At 39.8% G+C, this 20,603-nt stretch overlaps 1 protein-coding gene across 1 annotated transcript in view; it reads left to right on the top strand.

The window, feature by feature from the left end:
• The window catches only part of CIP2A (cellular inhibitor of PP2A), a 36,073-nt gene that overhangs the window by 8,173 nt on the left and 7,297 nt on the right, over window positions 1-20,603 (top strand). Inside the window, exons 4-18 of the mRNA XM_032765236.2 lie at window positions 2,438-2,532; window positions 3,184-3,280; window positions 4,970-5,092; window positions 5,267-5,412; window positions 5,786-5,861; window positions 7,912-8,139; window positions 8,763-8,922; window positions 10,719-10,860; window positions 11,719-11,818; window positions 12,918-13,036; window positions 13,686-13,878; window positions 17,571-17,645; window positions 17,751-17,861; window positions 18,840-19,036; window positions 20,283-20,396. Of these exons, the coding sequence (XP_032621127.1) occupies window positions 2,438-2,532; window positions 3,184-3,280; window positions 4,970-5,092; window positions 5,267-5,412; window positions 5,786-5,861; window positions 7,912-8,139; window positions 8,763-8,922; window positions 10,719-10,860; window positions 11,719-11,818; window positions 12,918-13,036; window positions 13,686-13,878; window positions 17,571-17,645; window positions 17,751-17,861; window positions 18,840-19,036; window positions 20,283-20,396 (1,976 nt within the window). The remainder of the gene's footprint in view (window positions 1-2,437; window positions 2,533-3,183; window positions 3,281-4,969; window positions 5,093-5,266; window positions 5,413-5,785; window positions 5,862-7,911; window positions 8,140-8,762; window positions 8,923-10,718; window positions 10,861-11,718; window positions 11,819-12,917; window positions 13,037-13,685; window positions 13,879-17,570; window positions 17,646-17,750; window positions 17,862-18,839; window positions 19,037-20,282; window positions 20,397-20,603) is intronic.

The raw sequence follows: 20,603 nt of genomic DNA, 5'->3' as shown, positions 1-20,603 counted from the left end.
TTTTTGGTCTGTCCTCTTTATTAATCAAGAGCATTTGGCGATGCTTTTTTTAACCCCTGTAGATCTTCTTTTAGCTGGTACTGGTCTCCCAGCTGTCATTTCTCTGCCATCCTTGTTGTGTTGGAACTCTTTCTGTATGGTGGAGAAGACAGACAAAAGAACAGGATCTGCCTGCAATGCTGCGCTCCTTTGGTAGTGTTTAGATAGGGATCTGCAGGGACCAGATTGAGTCACCATTGCAGCCCATCTCTTTTGATCTAAGGGGATTCTCCAGAGGTCACAGAGTCTGTGAGGGACTGTTAAGGTACCAGGTGACTCAGGCAGCTCATGGGTTTGTCTGGTGCTTAACATATGAAAGCTTCTCTCGGTATGAAAATTCCCATTTAAAATAGCAGTGAAGTGTCTAGGATGGCGGTGGTGGCAACCAGCCTATTTATATTTGTTCCCACTTCCCTAACTTAGAAATTTTAAGTTGTTATATATTTGGGTGATATCCTTGGCTATACTATGTAAACGTTTACAGTCAAATCTCAAATTAGCTACTTCAGGAAGTTGAGTGAGTAAGCTCATTTCTCTGCACATAAAAAAGGGGAGTTGGGGGGTATTTATAGTAGAGTTCATAGGAAAATGTTTTCTACAGGAAAATTTTTGTTAAACAGACATTTCCTGTGGAAATTTCCATTTTGACAAAAAAGCCATACTCCTTTTGGGGAGAAAACCTTCGTATTAAATAATTATACTGTTCTTCTTAGTATGCATGTCTACTTACAATATACTATTGCCGCTGTAGATTACAGTTTGGAGGTCTCTAAATAGTTATATGGGATTTGTTTAAAAAAAATTCAGGAGCTTCACTGAAACCCAGTTAAATATAGAGAATCCCTCCACCTCATTGTAAGTTTATTGGCCAAGCTGTGTGGGAGAACTGGGCAGCCTATTCCTAAGCAAGTCATACATGTTTGAGCATTCAAATGTACTAATCCAAGATTGTTACCTTGCTTTCATTAAATAAGTAAAGATATGCTGAGTGAATATCCCACATGTATCAATACTACATTGTTTCTGTAACACCATAACTTTCTAGTTACGAGACCTAAACGTGATTCAAGTCTCAAAATTAACACTGCTTATTCTTATGACGCATTAAAGCAGTGGTTCTCAAACTTTTGTACTGGTGACCCCTTTCACATAGCAAGCCTCTGAGTGCGATGACCCCCCCCCCATAAATATATAAAAAAGTGTTTTTAATTTAACATCATTATAAATGCTGGAGGTGAATGGGGGTTAGGGGTGGAGGCTGGCAGCTCACGACCCCCCCCCATGTAATATAACCTCGTGACCCCCCCTGAGGGGTCCTGACCCCCAGTTTGAGAACCCCTGCATTAAACTGTAGAGGAGTATCCTTTGTAGCAGGCCTGCACAACTCAAAGCAGCGAGGGCCATATTCCTCCAAAGTAAATAGTTGAGGGCCAAAATGCCCAGCCCCCCCTGGAAACACAGCCCCCACCCAACACAAACACAGGGGCCACAGGGAGCCGGGGGTGTGTGGAGGGGGAGGGGATAGTGTAATAGGGGCTGAGGAGGGAGAAGGTCCCTGGACCAGGAAAGGGGGCAGCAGTCGAAGCAGGGCAGGTGCAACACACACAGACACTGTGGCCTGGTGTATACTTGGGGGGGAGATCGATTTAAGATACGCAACTTCAGCTCCAAGAATAGCGTAGCTGAAGTCAACGTATCTTAGATCAAATTAAAATTACTTACTTCATGTCCTCGCAGCACTGGATTGACAGCCGCGGCTCTCCCGTCGACTTTGCTTCCGCCTTTTGCACTGCTGGAGTTCTGCAGTCAAAGGGAGAGCGATTGAGGATTGATTTATTGTGTCTACACTAAATGTGATAAATCAATCCCCGATAAATCCATCGCTACCCGCCAATCCGGCCGGTAGTGTGGACATACCCAGAGACATACACATGTCTCCCCCGGGGATTTCCTGGCTGCCCACAGACAGTTCACCCGCCCCAACTGGTCACTACGGAGGCCGCCCTAGGACCAACCAGTGCAGTAGCCACCCTACTCCAACCGAAGGTGGGGGCTTAGGAAGAATCTCAGCCCAGTCCTCCCCCCTTGCCCCTGAGCTGCAGCTTGAGCCCAGGCCGGGCGCCTCTCCCTTTGCTCGGCACTTACTGGCTCTGCCTCGTGCCCAGCGCTTTCCACCTCAGTGGGCCGCAGAAGTGACGCACTCGCCATACGCCAGGCAAGGGGAGATGGAGACGGAGACACGTGTGGCTCTGGCCATGAGGGCGGTTGGAGCGCAGCACACATGGGGCTTTGAGGCATGCAGTGCAGGCCTGCTCTCTAGTCTTAACACCAAATGTCCGTGTTCTGAAGTAGAATGTTGTGGGAAACCTATGTAATTGACTTGGTTTTATTTCTTCAGAGTATTCAACTTCTGCAGAAATTAACCTACAACGTCAGAGTTTTCCATGCCAGCACTAATATCGACGAATTGATTTTATTCCTAATGCATCATGTGTAAGTATGTGTTCAGTTTTCTTCTCGGGGAGAATTCTTTAGCTAAACACATTTCTGAGCTTTCTTTAATAGCTTCATTAATTTGGTATTTCACAAGCTTTGGATGTAGTATTAATTATGTAGTAATCACTTCTAAATCACCAGACATTTGTCTTTTTCAAAGTGCTGTTGTTGCAAAGACTATTCAAAGATGGGGCATTGACTCTGCAGCTAGTAGAGTTTAAGGAGAATTTGAGCTTTTTGAAGAAATAAGATAAAGAAATTAACCAAAAACTAAAATAGCAGTGAGAACACCGACTGCCTGGCATTTAGACTTATTTCACAATTTGAGCCACCAACTCTACAACAAGCTTTGTCCTGACAGATCACTGTGCCTGTGTAGAGCTCTAGTGACTTTAATACATGCACCTGAAGCTCATTGCAGGTTTAGGACCATAGACATGAATGAACTGTCATGTGATTGGCCTTACTTTTGTATTGTGGGTAGCTTTTCCATAGTGAATATGTACTGCAAGTTTATAAATGTCTTTAATACATGACTGTAATATGGATGAATGTTTATGCATAGGAGATTTCATTGAATTCTGAATATATAAATGAAGCTAAATGGCTGTAACTGTTAAATTTTTAAGTCCTGTGGAACTTTTTTAGTCAATCAACAGAAGATGAATTAACGATACCGTGTTTGGGACTAATGGCAAATCTTTGTCGACACAATCTCTCTGTTCAAGCTCATATAAAATCTTTGGTAAGAAACTTCTCTGATTATGTATTTTCTCTCCTGGGGATAGAGGAAAGGAAGAGAGTAGTTGAAATCTGATCACTGGAGGACTTAGAGCTCCCTTTTTCACAGACATCCTGTTTCCACCCATCCCTCATGCAGCAGTGAAGATTCCAACTTTCCCTCCAGAGCTTGCAGTGCCGCTTTATTCCACTGATAATTTTCCCTAATTTTAATGTGGAGCACCTACCCTTCTCTGTGCTTTGTTCACACCATTACCACCCAGTTCAGATTGCAGATGCCACTTCCATGCATCTTTAGTGAAAGATTAAGCTGAGGTCTGAAGCTGACCCACCATTTGAGATCTTGTGGGAGAAGCTAAATTTTGTTATTGTAAAAGCATGGCATCTTCTCTATACCTTCAACATGACTGTTTTAATGTTAATATTGTAGATGGATTTGGGCAACCAGTGTTGATTTTTGGCATAACTTGAATATGAAAGGCTTTTGCCTTTCCGAGAAGAAAGCAAAAATCACCCCTGATCTTGGTGTTGGATTCATGCCCTTATTCTGCATCGACACAAGTTTATTCAACAGTAATATACCTTTCATTGTTGTTCCCACCACTGCACAAGTTACTGTTAACTGTGGTTTGTAGTTGAATGATGAATTCACAGCAAAGTGGAAAAATTGTGGCATTTTATGGGAGAGAGAGACACACATTCCATGCCAGTGGAATTAATCCAGGGGGCCAGATTAAAGTGAAAGGGGAAATCCACATCTCAGTTAGCTTCCCTGCAAACTCAGGCATCATCTTGTTGCTTTACATTTGGCTTGTCTTGGTTGTTGTTTAAATTTCTCTACTATGATAATGGCACAAAATTATGTTTGGAGACTTTAGATGAAGTCCAGTGTTGCAGAAGTAGAGTGCACAGGATCCTACTTAGCTACTCCAAAGGCTTTTAATTCCCTACTCCTGGTTCCTTGGGGCAAACTAAAGCTAAAATTTTCACCAAATAATTCTTACTCTAATTAAACTACAAGGGAATAAAATGGAAATGTGAAATCTACCCTCAGCTTTGCCAAAGTATTTAGGGGCATACATAGTTATTTCCAGTATGTGGAGAAGTTAGTTCTTCCATAGATGACATTGAGAGTAACTTCCATTGTAACCTTGATATTTATAAAGAAAAAAATATAGCTGAATTAGTCAGGAATCAGGTGTCCATTTACGATAGCTAACTTTTATCTACAAAGACTTGTGTCCATTATCTTGCAAAGTGAGGGTGAAAATCCTCCCTCCCCTTTTTCTTTACCAAGTTTGACTTAAAATATCCTTTTCATGCCAGTATGTGCCTTATGTGGAAATTACATTTTGTATATTTCCCATGAAAGCAGCAAAGAATCCTAACAGACGTTTTGGAGCATGCATCCGACAAAGTGGGTATTCACTCACGAAAGCTCATGCTCCAAAACGTCTGTTAGTCTATAAGTGCCACAGGATTCTTTGCTGCTTTTACAGATCCAGCCTAACACGGCTACCCCTCTGATACTATATTTCCCGTGTAATTCACTGGCCTCTTTCTGGGTATCACCTTAGAGTAGTTTTTAGGCTAGGTTGAATCCTTATTTATAAATCATTATTTCAGACAGTTCTGTCAATTATGTTCTCATTAAAACTGTCAAATGCTAATGAGTTTCTCCTTTTTGCTGTAGAATGACGTAAAGGGTTTCTATCGTACCTTGATCAGTTTCTTGGCCCATAGTAGTTTAACTATGGTTGTGTTTGCACTTTCAATATTATCAAGCCTTACTTTAAATGAAGAAGTTGGAGAAAAGGTAAGTAAATGTTTTGGAGTCTTGTTATGAAAATCTCATTGAAATTTGTAAACTTTGAGTAAAACTATCAAATAATCATAATGACTGAGTCGATTTTTCTGACTGTAGTTTGTTTTGACTAGTTGGAGATTTATTGGTGGTGTAGCATAAATAGCTCTCGTTTCCTTTTATTAGCTATTCCATGCCCGAAACATTCATCAGACATTTCAGTTAATATTCAACATTCTTGTAAATGGTGATGGCACACTGACAAGAAAATATTCTGTTGATCTACTCGTGGATCTGCTGAAGAACCCCAAAATTGCAGATTATCTTACTAGGTATGACTTTACTTTGTAAAATTAGCCAGTTGCAGTTTTAGACTCATCTTCAAATAATGATGAAAGAAGTATAATATCCTGAGTTCCAAAAAAAATATATATATATATTCTTTAGATAGCAACATTAAAATACAAAAACAAGCTTCAGGAGATAGTGATTTTTAAAGTATAGCTTAGTCTTTTTTTAAATATAGCGGTTACAAGGTTAAGGATGCTTCCTTTGGCTTTTATTTCTTCCTGTTGGCTTTTTGTAACTATTTGAGGGATGGGGCTGGGAGAGGGCCTTTTAATCCACTGCTGTTCATAAATGTTTAATTGAGTAACTACTTCATTGAAGTAAAAGCTTAGTTTATTTTTCTCATTTATAATCTAGATATGAACACTTCACTTCATGCCTCAATCAAGTATTAGGCCTTCTTCATGGAAGGGATCCTGATTCATCATCAAAGGTATTTTACAGTGAGAGAAACTATGGAATCTAATTTACCAAGCATTTGGCCTAAATCAGGAGCTCATAACTTCTAATACTGTCTCTAGTTACTTTGTGGCCTTAAGCAAATCTGTCTCACAGGTGTTCAGTAGCTCTTGAAACCTAAGTCCTATCAAAGTCAGTGGGAGATGAAGGGGCTCAGTAACCTCTGCATCAATTTCACCATTCATAAAATGAAATAATTCCTCTTGTTTTGAAGATTAATAGTCATACAGCAATCTGGTTAAATAGTCTTTGCAGTTGTACCTTGCATATAATATAAAGGTAGCTATTTTTTTAAGGTTTTTTGTAAACCTTCCTAAAATGAATTTTACAACATGGCAGACGATAAATGCTGAATTATTTTAATGTGTTGGACATTGAGTCTACTTGTGAACAAAGATACATGCTTGATATGTGAAGGTTCCTAGAGGTTCGTTATTTAAAATCTCTTCTTTTGTGAATATGTACATTTTCATCCATTAATATCCTAATATATATACATGGGCACTGCCAATAGATTGCTTGGCAATAGTCATTGTTTAATATCCAGTGTGCATGGGCACTGCGTGGTTTTTTGTTTGTTGTTGTTGTTGTTGTTGTTAACCCTTATAACTTGGTCAAATTAGTTGGGTTTCCATCAGACCATTTAAAGGGATATCTGCATCTTAGGAAATTTGAACCTGCTAACTTCAAAGAAAAATAATTGCCCTTAAAAAGAGAGCAAGTATACCTAATTTCTTTAATAGAATAATGTTCTGAGGAAGTTATAAGCAATCGAGTGATCTCTTGTAATGGAAACCAGGGTGGATGATGATTTCATTTTTAATGAGAAAGTGGATATTGATTTTAATTATTTTAATATTTTTTTAAAATGTAATTTCATTTAAAATTAAATTTGAATTTCAGAACCTATTTTAAGGCCTAAACTGGCTAATCTCTTAATTTAAGTGACTTTAAATAAATTATACCCAAGGAGTACATGTTTGCTGCCACCGTTTTAGAGAGGGACAAATTACTGTACTAGTGGATGTCTCTGGCTAAGTACTTGCAACTAGAATTAGATCTGTCTGACGAAGTGGGTATTCACCCACGAAAGCTCACGCTCCAAAACGTCAGTCTATAAGGTGCCACAGGATTCTCTGCTGCTTTTATAGAATTAGCTTGAAATCCTAAACCAGCTTTGACAGTGGTGGCCGCTTGTGCTGGTGTGAGAGCGTATTTTCTTCATTTCATTTTATTCAGCTAGTTCAATTCAATGAGTAGCTCATTCAAAACTGAGAAACAGACTGGGATCTGAAAAAGCTTGTTTTCTCTTCCAATCTATGAATAAAAATCTGTCTGAGAGGATGAGGTCTGCTAGTTCTATAGTCTTGAAGGACGTTGTGACTAGGAAAAATCAGTTCAATTAATTTTACTACAGCTAATACTCATGTTTAATACATCTGTTTTAAATGCAAAACTTGTTTTTGATAAATTTTCTTATGTATCCAGCACTTTAAGGTAGTTAAAAAATATTTAAATAATTCAATTTAAATTTGTATTCAAGTGCAGCTTGACACAAGTCACAAATTGAAGTTAATTTAGTAAATAAATGCATTATTCACCATTTTCTAACATTAACATATGTTCAGATTCTTAATTTAAGGTATGTAATTGCTCAAATGTATAGTGTATCCTTTTAGTAGGAAAAAGTACCATATTTAGTGTAAAGGCTATATTTAGTTGCAAAAATAAATGTTTTCATGGTTAAATGCCAATGAAAATCAACTTTTGTTTATACTCTTGTTTTGCAGTTGTACTTTAGCTATTTTCCTAATCAGTGACTTAAATCAAGATTTCCTGGTTTTAATTATGATTTAATTTGGCAATCAGTGTTTTAAATCACTTTAAATCAATCCACCTTCATGGAAGTGCTGAGACAACCTTGGCAGTAGGTGTCACTGTGCACAATTCTAATAAACAATGTATTTGCTTTATTTGCATGACTGTAAAATATTTAACTCCTCTTGTACTTCTGATTTGTACAGGTCTTGGAATTACTACTTGCTTTTTGTTCAGTGACTGAACTGCGCCATGTTGTACGTCAGACAATACTGGAGCCATCTGGCGTGCCAGTCTCTGGAAGTACCAGATTCGCAGCCCGTTCTAAACCTTCAGAGCCATCTATTGTTTTAGTGCACTGGTTAAACCAACCATTGGAAGGATCTGAAAACTGTTGTGTTCTAGCTTTAGAATTGTTCAAGGAGATATTTGAGGTACCAAGACTCATTTTAGTGGTCACCTTGTGTCTGAGTTAATGTTATCCAATTCAGAAACACACACCTGTATTTTACAAATCATAAATGGTGTATCACATACATATTTTTTATTTGGAAAGCAAAGCGTGAAGATAAACCCTAAGTGTAATTGCTGTAATGTTTCTTTCTAGACTTCCAAGTTTTGTAACTTGGTTTTCCCCTTAAGAGGGCACTGTCAGTCTAGATCTTATGTCTGATATACATTAAAACTGTTACCCAAATGCATAAAGTCTTGCATTTAGTTCTGAAAAGGTTGGAATACAAAATTTCTTCAAGTAGTAAACAATTGTAGCTATTTTGAAGGACTTGCAGAAGTGTGATGGTCTCTGCTGATTGTGTATACTTAACAAGTCTTTCCTCAAATCTGGTGATGCTGGTCAGTAGTTTGAAAAGTAAATCTAAAAACAGCATCATCAGTTGGGAGTAGAGCTGGAGAGGCGTCTAGGCTGGGATGCATGAATGTTACTGGGACCAAGGTGAGGAAGTTAGTAGGCTGATCTAGAGATAGGAGTAGCTTACATCTCCTTGATTAGTGGTTTAAATTTTGATGCAGTTTGGAATCTGTATGTGTTTTGCTGCAGGATGTTATTGATACTGGAAACGGCACTTCAGCTGAACGCTTTGTTGATCTTTTGCTGCCTGTCCTCCTTGATCACCTTCAGTTGCCAGAACAAAATCTGGATGAGCTATTAGCGAAGAAGAAATGTGAAAGAATGGTCAAAGTCATTGATGTCATGCTAAATATCCTTATGCAAGTTATTCCTGTTCGCTGTTGTTGTAAGTTCTTACAAGTAGCTATTTTTATAGTGTGACGAAGTTCCTCCTCTACCTTGGTGGGTCCTGCGCTTATTGGCAGATTTGCTCACCTCAGTGATCTTCCCCACAGTCTCGGTCAACTTCTGTGTCTGATCAGGAGTGGGGAGGTTTGGGGGAAACCAGGACCGCCCTCTACTCCAGGTTCCAGCCCAGGGCCCTGTGGATTGCAGCTGTCTATAGTGCCTCTTGTAACAGCTGCATGACAGCTACAACTTCCTGGGCTACTTCCCCATGGCCTCCTCCAAACACCTTCTTTATCCTCACCACAGGACCTTCCTCCTGGTGTCTGATAACGATTGTACTCCTTAGTCCTCCAGCAGCACACCCTCTCACTCTCAGCTCCTTGCAACTTTTGCTCCCAGCTCCTCACACGCACTTCCTCTCCTCTGGCTCCCCCTCTCCTGACTGGAGTGAGCTCCTTTTTAAACCCAGGTGCCCAAATTAGCCTGCCTTGATTGGCTGCAGGCGTTCTAATCAGCCTGTCTGCCTGAATTGATTCTAGCAGGTTCCTGATTACTCTAGTGCAGCCCCTGCTCAGGTCACTCAGGGAACAGAAAACTACTCATCCAGTGACCAGTATATTTGCCCTCTACCAGACTCCTGTACCTCACTGGTCTGGATCTGTCACAATAGATACTTATAAAACTGCTTTTTTCAAAACAAAAAAAAACTTCAGTTTTTTTAAAGATATTAAGGTGACCTGAAATTAATGTCTTAAAAGTGAACTTCAAAATTAAATTTTCCTTTTTCCTTGCAGCTTGAAATCCTTCAGGATGAAAAGTACTTTATTACTTATTGTAACCAATATACAAAGATCACCTTACTTAACATTCAGTACAGGTGCAATGTGAAATGTGACAGGCAGCTGTTTAACAGCACATAGTACCACTACCCACAATTATGACCGGAAATAACCTTTTCTAGTTGAAATTGCAGGGGAAACTTAAGTAGCACATACTTGCTAGGTTGCTTTTGCAAAGAATCCATGGATTTTAGATGATCGCAAAAGTAAAAGGACTGTTTTGTGGTTAAGAACTTGGACTGCTGTTTAGGCAATCGGGGTTCTGTTCCTGCCACAGACTTCATATGACCTTGAGCAAGTCACTTTCTCCCTGTCACTGCCCCATCTATTTAAAAAAAAAAAAAAAAAAAAAGAGGGAGGGCTGCTATTGTGCTATTTCACATCAGTGTTGATGATAAATTCATAACAATGTGGAATGGTCAGTTTCTATGAGGCTCACCCCAAAGCTTTCAATTCATGCATTTATTTGTAGGTCCTCTTTTGTAAATTTGGAAAAATTACATCTACTGCATTAATGATCTGTCCTGTCATGCAGGGAGGGGTATTCTTTTGAGTGAGCTCTAAAGTGCAAGGTGCCGTCTTTTCAGTCATAAGTTAGTTCCTGTAGCATCTTGGTGTTCTGAGGAGATTCCCATCCAAGAACTGGCCTAGCCAAACTTTGTTCTGCTAGTGATTCACAGCTTAATATGGTATGAGTTTAGGTTTTTTAAGTGCCAAAAAAATTGTGTTTTGTTTGGAGAGAGAAAAACAAAAAAAAGCTCACTCCCTTGTATCTTTAAAGAGCTTCATTGTAATTGAGAAGTGGTGTTCACTTGTCAAGTGTCTCAAATATTTGATTTTTTTAATCTAATCCAAAAAGCTTTTAGTATATTATAATGCATAAAAGAATAAATTAGTCTGCATCCTTAACTGAATTTACTGCTTTGTGGCGATGACACGATGAAAATGCATGCCTCTAAGGCACTGACTGCAAGCAGATGCACATCTCTAATAGAACACCAATTTACATGCAGTGGGATTGATGTTGGCTTTGGGACAAAGGTGGTGGACTCTGAACTGTGGTGAGCATGCTAAAATCAAATTAAGCTAAAACTGAATTCATTCTGAAAATGAGGGTTATAAAGTACCAAAAAAACCTATGCTTCTGTTAAGGCTAATTTTCTTGGCAATAGAGAGCAGCATTGAGAGAGCAGAATGGTAGCTTTAGTTGTTCATTGAGTATTGTCTTCCTTAAATTGTTAGACCTTTTGTAGTTCTTTCAGGATAAATTGGAATTCTGGTTATGTAGAAAATCAAACCTAATATGAACTAGTCCAACCTTAGTTACCAGTTTATATCCTAGGTGCCTTTAATGTTCAAACCATCCATTCTTTTACATCTTGGGTTTAGACAACTGAACTTCAGAAATCTATTTGAAATTATTTTGGTAGAAACATTGAAAATATGTGATTTCAGGGGGACCAAACGGGTTGGGGCATGAGAACGGGATCATCATAGGTTTTGCCTCAGTGTCACCAATCTGAAACTATCCCATATGATTGGTGACTAGGAGTTATCATTTGTCCTCTATTAATTGCTTATGTGAAATGAATTTCTTATGTCTGCTTCAAGTTTTACAAATGTCTCATGTAAAATCCTCCCTTGTTGCTTCCTTATCCTTGATCACAGCAGAGAGACCACAGTGCAGTGACTGAACTTTCTGCTAGAAATAGTTGGTACACATTGCATGGTAGAGTACGGGAAGCCTGTATTGCTACCATCTGTTTCTGTTCTATGAATTGGTAGAGGAATTCAATTTCCATGTTTGCCATTGTATCATTAAATTCAAGTCAACCTTTTTGCTAAAAAGAAAGCACAAACTTACTCTCAGTATACACTTAAAACTTTCACTTTTCATTCCAATTTTATTTTGTTTAAAGCAAACTTGCTGCTGATGTCATTTTGAAAACACTTGATCTTATGAGCAGACTTAAACAGTTGGTGCCTAGTATGGAAGTCAGTTTCTACAAAATTCTTCAGGTAGGCTTTAAATGATTTACAAAGAATGATTAAGAAGGTGAATATATATTATATCACCCTTGATTAGATTCTGAATATGTTTCAAGCATAAATCTCAAGTGTCTGTAACTCATTGAAGAACCTGCCCAGGGAACTCTGATTCATCATGTTTTTTGTTCAGTCCGAAAGTTCCTTTAAGTTTGTTTAAAATATTTAGTTTTTAAAGTTTTCAGCCTTTTATTCCAGTGATGTATATTAAGATATACTTAAATATAATGTTTATGATCAACTACAGTAATAGTGTTAGGGTTGAAATTTAAAATGTCCTATACTCAAAAATTATTTTGGTTCCTACATCAAGTATCTGTCTTGGAGGATTGGTTACTAGGAAATGAAACTTTTCACCTCTTGTCTGAATCCAATTTAGCTGTTTTGTCCGTATGGAACAATATAAGTCATTGCTGACAAGTACGATGAATTGTATTCAGTATGCTTTCTTGTGGACAGGTGTTCACTGTGCAAAAATCATCATAATGTCTGTATTTGACACCCTTTTTCTCAAATGCAAGGACACTCAATTTACTGCTAGTTCTCATTGGGTGACCCTCTAAAACAAGATTTGTGTAGCTTTCAGGACAGTAGATAACTTGAGCTATTCTAGGCATGCGTCTAGCATGATCTTGTAAACCCTTTCAGCTCATGACCCCTCATCTTCAAAGAGAAGCACATGCTTAATGGATTGCAGGTTCGGGGCATTAGTCTCCCCTCTGCTATCCAGGCCAAATGGGAGGAATACTAGTATTTGGACACATCAGATGATTTTGTGCTTAGAGACCATAATGCCCCTCTCATTACACATCATCTGAACTGAATGCTTGTATTACATAATTCTGTGCAGATAATGTACAGAATCTTGAAAGCAAGTTTTGCAGATTTGTAAAAGTTCATTGCTCTGGTTAACTAAATGGGTTTTCAGAAAATTGCAAGTATGTGTGTATACTTCTTTTACACAAGTGTAACTGAAATTTTAAAATGTATATCTATTCACATGGGTTTTGGTCTATTGCAATGTCTGGATTCTTTAGTTTATTATAAATTGACATAAGTGATTTCTGCCCAGGATCTACGTTTGATTACACCTTTGGCTTTTGCTTTAACATCAGACCACAGAGAACAAGTACAGGCTGGACTTAGAATACTGTTTGAGGCAGCACCATTACCAGACTTCCCTGCCATAGGGTGAGTTTCTTATGTGTTGTAAGGGAGTGGTAATATGATTTTCACTTTCATTACTTTAGTCTGAGTGACTTGTTTTAAGTCTGTGTTTGAATCTTTGAAATTAGGACTACGAAAGTTCCAAATGTTTGAGTAATTGTTACCTTTTTCAAAACATTTTTTCTGTTCTCATAGTTGAATCTTTCATTCATCACCCCCAATTCTGGTCTGTCATACATGCTGGGCCACGTTCACTGTTCTCGGACAGGTTTAAAGTCCAGTAACTCTAACTATCAAAGCTAGAAACAGATGCTCCATTTGAGAGGAGCTGGAAATATCTTTTCCAATAGGATAAGGCACTTGTTTCTAGATATAGTAGATAATGAGTAATGGAACCTTAAAATTCACAGACTGTAGAGAGAAGCTGCTATCAGTGAACAATCAACCTGGTTTTTTCTTTAGCATTTCTCCTTTTTAAATCTCAAAATATGAGCATGCAATATCTAACTGAAGTACCTACTACAGTATGTTAGTGCAGGTAGGGTTGATGTGTTTTCGAAGTCTAGTGTGTAATTGTTGTAGACACCTCTTTTACGTAAAATCATTGTCTCCCACCTTCACATTAACATTCTTGCCAGGTTCTATTGCTTACTTCCTTTATCTTGATATATAGGCTTGGTGAAAGCATTGCAGCAAATAATGCCTACAGACGACAAGAGACAGAGCATGCATCAAAAAAAATCCATATGCGGTCATCCATTACTAGTGTTATGTCCACGAAGTGCTCTACTTTCTGTCCTTCAAATGATGATGCAACAACTTCGAACATTCAAGAGCTAATACAGAAACTTCAGTCTGGACTGGAGGTTAATAGTATTTTTCATATTTCTGGTAGGATAACTACTAACATTCTTAGTATTTACAGACCAGGTACAGCACCTGAAACTTCTAGGCTACAGTGTGTATGTTGACAAATGTTAACTCAGACACCTCACCTGAACTCAATATATACGCTATTACATTCTCAGGCAGAAGCCCAAATAAAGAGAATCCCTGTTGTGTCCAGAAAAGTCAACAGTCTGGTCTGTCGGACTTTCATAGTTCAGAACTTGTACCCTGAGAGTGTATTGCTTATGTTTACCTAGCTTTCAGATATGGGGACTTAGCAGATGTGTCCCAGAAAATCTAAGCTGTTGCAATGAGAAGTTTTTTTTACAGAAAGACACACCCTGGGGGGCAGATGACATTCTGGCATATAGGATCAGGCATAATCACCCATCTTTTAGATACTTGTATGTGCCCCCCAAACATGGTGGCATTTGATCACCTCCTGATCTTGATATTTATCCTCACAGTATCCCTGTAAGAGAGAAGTCGTTTTACAACAGTGGAAATCTTGCTTCCCTTGATATAGCATGCATTGTAAGTTGAGCAAATAGCTTTATTACATTAACTTTCCTTTTATTTGAATTTGTCTAAGCACCAAATGCAGAATTTGTTGCATTAAATTAGTTGTGGTTTCTCCAACATAAAGGGACTCCAAATACAGGAACAGCCCCTGCAACCCAGACCATAAGATGAACTTGTGACAGAAAGCTTATTGGCATATATCTAGTGATGCACTTAACTCTTCTGATCAGAGGAGTTGCTCCTTCGAGGAGGGAATGACTTTTTAAAATTTAATATTTTGTTCCATGAACATCAAACACTTCAGCCTTACATGTTTAACACAAGCTACAGAAGAAAAGTGGACACTGTAGAACAGGGGTCGGCAACCTACGGCACGCATGGCAATTTTTAATGGCACGCTGCTGCCTGCCGGAGTCTCGAGGGCACACAGCCGGTGAGGGGCAGAGCCCGCGCCCCCCGAGAGAGGAGCCGCTTCAACGGCCTGCCTGTGGACTCCCACATCCCCTTACCTGGCAAGGAGACCTGCCCGGGGAGCGCAGAGGGGCCCGGTCACCTGGGCAGCCTTGATATAGCTGGCCATGGTGGATTGGCAGCGCACCAGGGGAACGGGTTCGCTGCGGGACCTGGTCCCGACTCCTGGCGGCAGGACGTGAGGGCGGTGGAGATGGGAGAGGCTGGCGGTGGCAGCAGCGCTGGCTGCTGAGTGTCCCCAAGAGGAGGCACCCGGCCGCTGCCAGGGACCGGTACCTGCTATTCGTGAGTTGGGAGGAGCAGAGAGCCTGGCAGCACTGAGTGCATAGCAGGTGCAGGCGAGCAGGAATCAGTGGTGTCCAGAGAGCCCTGGGGCAAGGAGCTAGCATACCGTGGGGTCATGCGCCACCTGGAGCAGGTCCTCCAGACACAGCCAGAGGGGACTCTCTCGCTGGGAGCCGCTAGTTGCACTCGTGCAGCGCGCCACGGGGCCCCGAGTGGGTGAGCTGGCTGGGGGCTGCAGGAGAGTATGGGTGGGGGCCTCCATCCTGACCCCCTCCACACACACACACACACTCAGCCCTGAGCCCAGCAGCCCCGCACACACCCCAGGCTCAGACTCTGAACCCTGTGCCCCGCACACACTCCAGCCCCCCATGCCCTGACACCTACACCCCCCCTCACATGCCCTCTGCCCTGACTCTTTCACCCCTTCACGTCCTGACTTGCACCCCCCACACCCCCATCCCGCGCACCAAATGGGAGCTCTTGCACCCCGCCCCCATTCCCACCTGCACTCCTCACACAAATGGGAGCTGCTCAGGTAAATGCCCCCACACCCAAATCTCCGACTCCAACCCTGAGCCCCCTCCCTCATTCTAGCTCCTGGCCAGACCCTTCACCTCCAGCCCTGTGCTCGGTCCACGCCCACCCTCAGCTCAGTGCAGAGAGAGGAAAAGAATGGGCCAGAACCAGGGAGAAGGTAGGTACCCATTGTACGTGGGCAGGGCTGGGACCCCAGACTGGCAGCGGGCTGAGCGAGTCTGGCAGCCAGGATCCTGGTTGGCAGGAGCCGGCAGATGGAAGCCGTGAGCAACAGTTGGCTAAGCAGTGAGCTGGGGTCCCAGCCACTAGCCCCGCACGGCCTGCTGCCGGACCGGGGTTCTGGCTGCTGGACCCTTGCCAACTAGGGTCCCGGCCGCAGGCCCCGCTCAGCCCGCTGCCACCCTAGGTGAACAGAACCCCAGACCAGCAGCGGCCTAAGCAGGCCGGCGGCGTAAGATATACATTTTAATTTAATTTTAAAAGAAGCTTCTTAAACATTTTGAAAACCTTGTTTATCTTATAATACAACAATAGTTTAGTTACATAATGTATAGACTTATAGAGAGAGACCTTCTAAAAAACATTAAAATGTATGACCAGCACGCGAAACCTTAAAGTGAATAAATGAAGACTCGGCACACCACTTCTGAAAGGTTGCCGGCCCCTGGTGTAGAAGATGCCATTTTTTTTGTAATGTAGTTTAAGTTCTTCACATGGAGAAGCTAAATAAATTAAATACAAGATGTGCAGAAAACAGAATATTCCAAGGAATGTTTTCGTTATTAACTTTGACATGTTTGTACATTTAAATAAAATTCTAAATGAAAGTACTTGCTCCACGTGATCCTTCAACTTTGTAACAACAACAGTAGGGTCCTGGAGGATAGAGAGCTGAAAAACATACAAATGGGGAAAAGAATAGATATTTCATCTCCTTCTGCATTAGGGAATTTTGTACGAATTTTCCCCTGTGTAAGAACTGGTGCTGTTTTGAAAACAAGGTGTTGGTAAACTACTATTGGATGATACTTATCTTCTATACTGAAAAGCATAAACAGCTGGGCTCACTTCCGCATCTGCCTCTAGCCACATATAGTGAACAATCTCCCCAAAACTGGCACTGGCATCTCCCCAAGCACTACCTTAATGGAAAGCTTTATTAATCCCCAGACCACCCCTTAAAGACACTTTCCTCAATTACCTACTCAACTGACTATAGAAAAATGTGTACACATATATTCATTTGAATAAACATATAAGCCCTGTATTGTGCCATAAAGGTCAGTAAACTCTTTAGCATACTAAAGGATCTTAATGAAAGATGGAGGAGACATTTCACAAAAACTTTCTCTGTATTGTTTTCATCAAAATATTCTGACCTATCTCTGTCAAGGTCAATGAATTCTGAGATTAGAATTTTTGGCCATAATGCCCTGCCACTAGTCCTGCAGAACTGAAATACCATGTCAAGAGGAACACTTAGGCTTCCCACACCCAACTGAACGAATAGGCTTACTGTAGCAGCCTATATAATGAGTTTTCCCTCATTTTTGGAGTAACACTAATTTATGATCATGATAGCTGATGTTATGATCGTCCCCTTTATTGGGTAAATTTTTATTCAGCAATTCCAATACTTTCTTACATTAAACTGAACAGGACTGAGCTATACCCAAATTGATGCAGGAAGGCTTTTAATGTTTGAAGGCAGAGCAGCTGCCAGCCTGTGGGCTCATTTAATTACTATCCTCTCATCAAGATGTATAAGACGAATGACTTTTCATCCAGAAGCTACAGATCAGACAATTTATGTTCAGGCTGTTGAATTTTACTACTCTAACTTCTCCCACAGATTAAGGAACCAATCACTGATGTGAGGATGTCTGACATAATGGATGTCTATGAGCAGAAATTAGCGGCATTAGCCGTGAGTACATATGAATATGTGTATTTACCTCACTGTAGAGTATGTGTACTTACTATGAAAGATAAAATTAATGAAATAGTGCTACTAATCTTTCTTAATCTTTAGTCCAAAGAAACCAGATTACAAGATCTATTGGAGGCAAAGGCGTTAGCGCTTGCTCAGGCTGATAGGCTAATTGCTCAGTACCGTTGTCAGAGAGTCCAAGCTGAATCTGAGGTGAGTATGAACAACCACACACTGGACGGTAGAGGTGTAAGATACTTATAAGGTCATCTAGTCTAAACCCCAGTGTTCTCTCATGGAGGTCCCAGTACAGAATGGTTCTCTGCATGTGTCTTAAGCTAGAACTTCAGTTTCTTCTAAAAACTGAACACAAAGATTAAGATTACCACTTGATTAGAATATTTTTCACAAACTGGTGTCACTGCTAAATTCTTCTGATACTTACTGTAAATATTCTTTGTTTCATCTTATGTCTATAAGATCTTTGAGCCTCCATATTTGACATTTATGCCCTTTGGGTATGACCTTATGTGATTTTTGAAGCCCTCCCTTCCTCCACTGTTTAGCTAAGTTATGTATATGACCTTTTGTGGACATGGATAGCTAGTGTTAATGCCCCATTAATGGTTGATCTTTCAGAACAGCCTCAATAATCTTCCCATCTATGCAATAAGATTTACTGTACTAATGTTACTGTTTGTTCTATAACACTATTTTAGAGAAACTGTACTTCCAAGTACAGTACTAAAATGTTAGGGGTTTGCAGACAGCCCTAGAACCTTTTCCTGTTTATATGCAAGCTAACAGCCAGTCTATACTCTTTTGGATAGTTATGCTTTCAAAAGAAACTTAAGCCACCAGTGTAATCACTTCAGATGCTTTTTTTTTTAAAAAGAGTATCTAAATTATTTTTTGTTTTACTTTTAAGGTCACAAATGACTACTGTATCTCAGACTGTAAAATAACTGATTCAGCCATCATTTGCCAAAACTTTAAAAGTGCTTAAAACTTGCTATCTAATTTTAAATATAGTGCACTGACCATGGAGCATTTGATCATAGAGGTTTTGTGGATAATTTAGCAGTAGTGTAAATTCTAATTCCATGTGAAATTCCCGATTGTTTTGAGTGAGTTAAGCAACATATAGATTAAACTTGTAAAGGAGTCTTTGTATTTGCTTTTTGCTCAAAGGCAAGAACGCTTGCTGCAATGTTGAAGGATGCAGAGCGAAAAAATGAAGAACTTGATGTATTGCTGAAAGCTCAGCAGGTAGAATCTGAACGGGCACAGAATGACATAGAGCAGCTCTTTCAACACAATAGAAAGTTACAAACAGTGGCTGAAGAATATGAGATATTGAAAAGATCGTCCGTTGATCTTCTACAGAAGTAAGAACTTAAAATCTATGTGCACTACTCATGTAGTAACCTAAAACAAAAAATTTCTGGACAGATAACCGATTAAAAGAGAAAATACGTTTTTACAGGCCCTTCTTAAAGGACCTACTTTGACCCGATTAGTCCTTTCAACCAAGGAATGCTGGGTAGAGCTCTGTCTGAATCCAGTAAGTGCCCAATCTAGCTGAAGCAGGAGGAGGACTTTGATATGTTCAAAGCACTATCCTTTTCTAGGCTAATCATATTGCAGGACAGTGTTAAAACACTCTATTTAGCAGTGACCCACTTAAAACCTTTAATGTACTTGAATTTTATTTGTTCCAGGATCAAATTAATCTTGTTTGAAAAAGTTTGTAACTTGAATAGAATATACAAATCGATGGATGAAAGTGCAGATTCCAAAGCTATTAAGTTAAGGAATGAGTGAGGATGATTTGCATAATTAAGATTTCTTTGTAAAGAAAGAATGGAACTAGTTTGAGTGGACATGGTAGGTGTACAAAATTAATGGCTGAAAAGGGCAAATAGAGTGCTCCTAATTGCCTATCCTCGTAATACAAGAATAAGGGGACAGCTTTAAAGTTGTTGTCTTTATTTCACTAATACAAAAAAAAAACTAAGCTAAGAGGTTGATGAGATTCAAAAAAGTATTGCACTTGTTTGGATGAGACCATTCAGAGTTAGATTAGACAAGATCAAAAAATTTTCAAAGGAATAAAAACATTTGTGCTTTAAGCAGAGACTAACTTCTACCAGAGACTCCTTAAGAAGGAACATCTCCTATGTGAAGATAATCCCGTAATTGTCCATTACGGGAATTCTTGTACTTCCTCTGAAGCATTGGTCTGGCCTCTGTCAGGCAAGCTATTCCCAGCTACTGGTCGATTATGTAGAACTTGCTACATTTGTGTGAACCACCTGGTTTTGGTGAACTTTGTCTGAAAGAAATGTGTAGTCTCAATCCAATTCTTAATCTTCGTAAACAGTCAATGATAATATATAAGGGTTCCAATGAGGACTGAGGTTAAGATGAAAGTTGCTCTTTGTTTTTTATATTTTATCCCCTGCAGGTTTTTTAATCATTTTTTGTGCCAAAAGTGGGCATAACATTTTTTGCTTGGAAGTGGAGTGGAAAAATAGCTCATTGGATGTCAAAAGTATTTCTTCTTTCCTGACACAGTAAAGCTTTTAAGAAGTACTCTCTTCTCTTAACCATAACCTGTTAACAAACTTTTAGGCATGAAACCACAGAGAGACAATATAAAGATCTGCAGATTACCTGTAATTCACTAAATAAACAAACTGAGGCCATGAAAAAGCTGAATGAATCACTCAAGCAACAAAATGACAAGTAAGTTAATTCATTTTTTTAAAAAGAAAATCAAAGGGAAACCATTAAGTCACATCAATATTGATTGTTTAATTATCTGTGGTTTCAAGTATCACCTGAGGGATGTAGGGGGGACGGGACACTTCTCCATTTTGCTTTGTGTAGTTACTCACCTTTTTCCTCTGCATAATCAGTTTCTACTGGTTTTGTTTCTACACATAAACAGGC

This window comes from Chelonoidis abingdonii, chromosome 1 (assembly GCF_003597395.2).
Source record: "Chelonoidis abingdonii isolate Lonesome George chromosome 1, CheloAbing_2.0, whole genome shotgun sequence".
NCBI lineage: Eukaryota > Metazoa > Chordata > Testudines > Testudinidae > Chelonoidis > Chelonoidis abingdonii.
The sequence above is the reverse complement of the archived record's forward strand: the minus strand, read 5'-3'. Positions and strand labels throughout refer to the sequence as shown.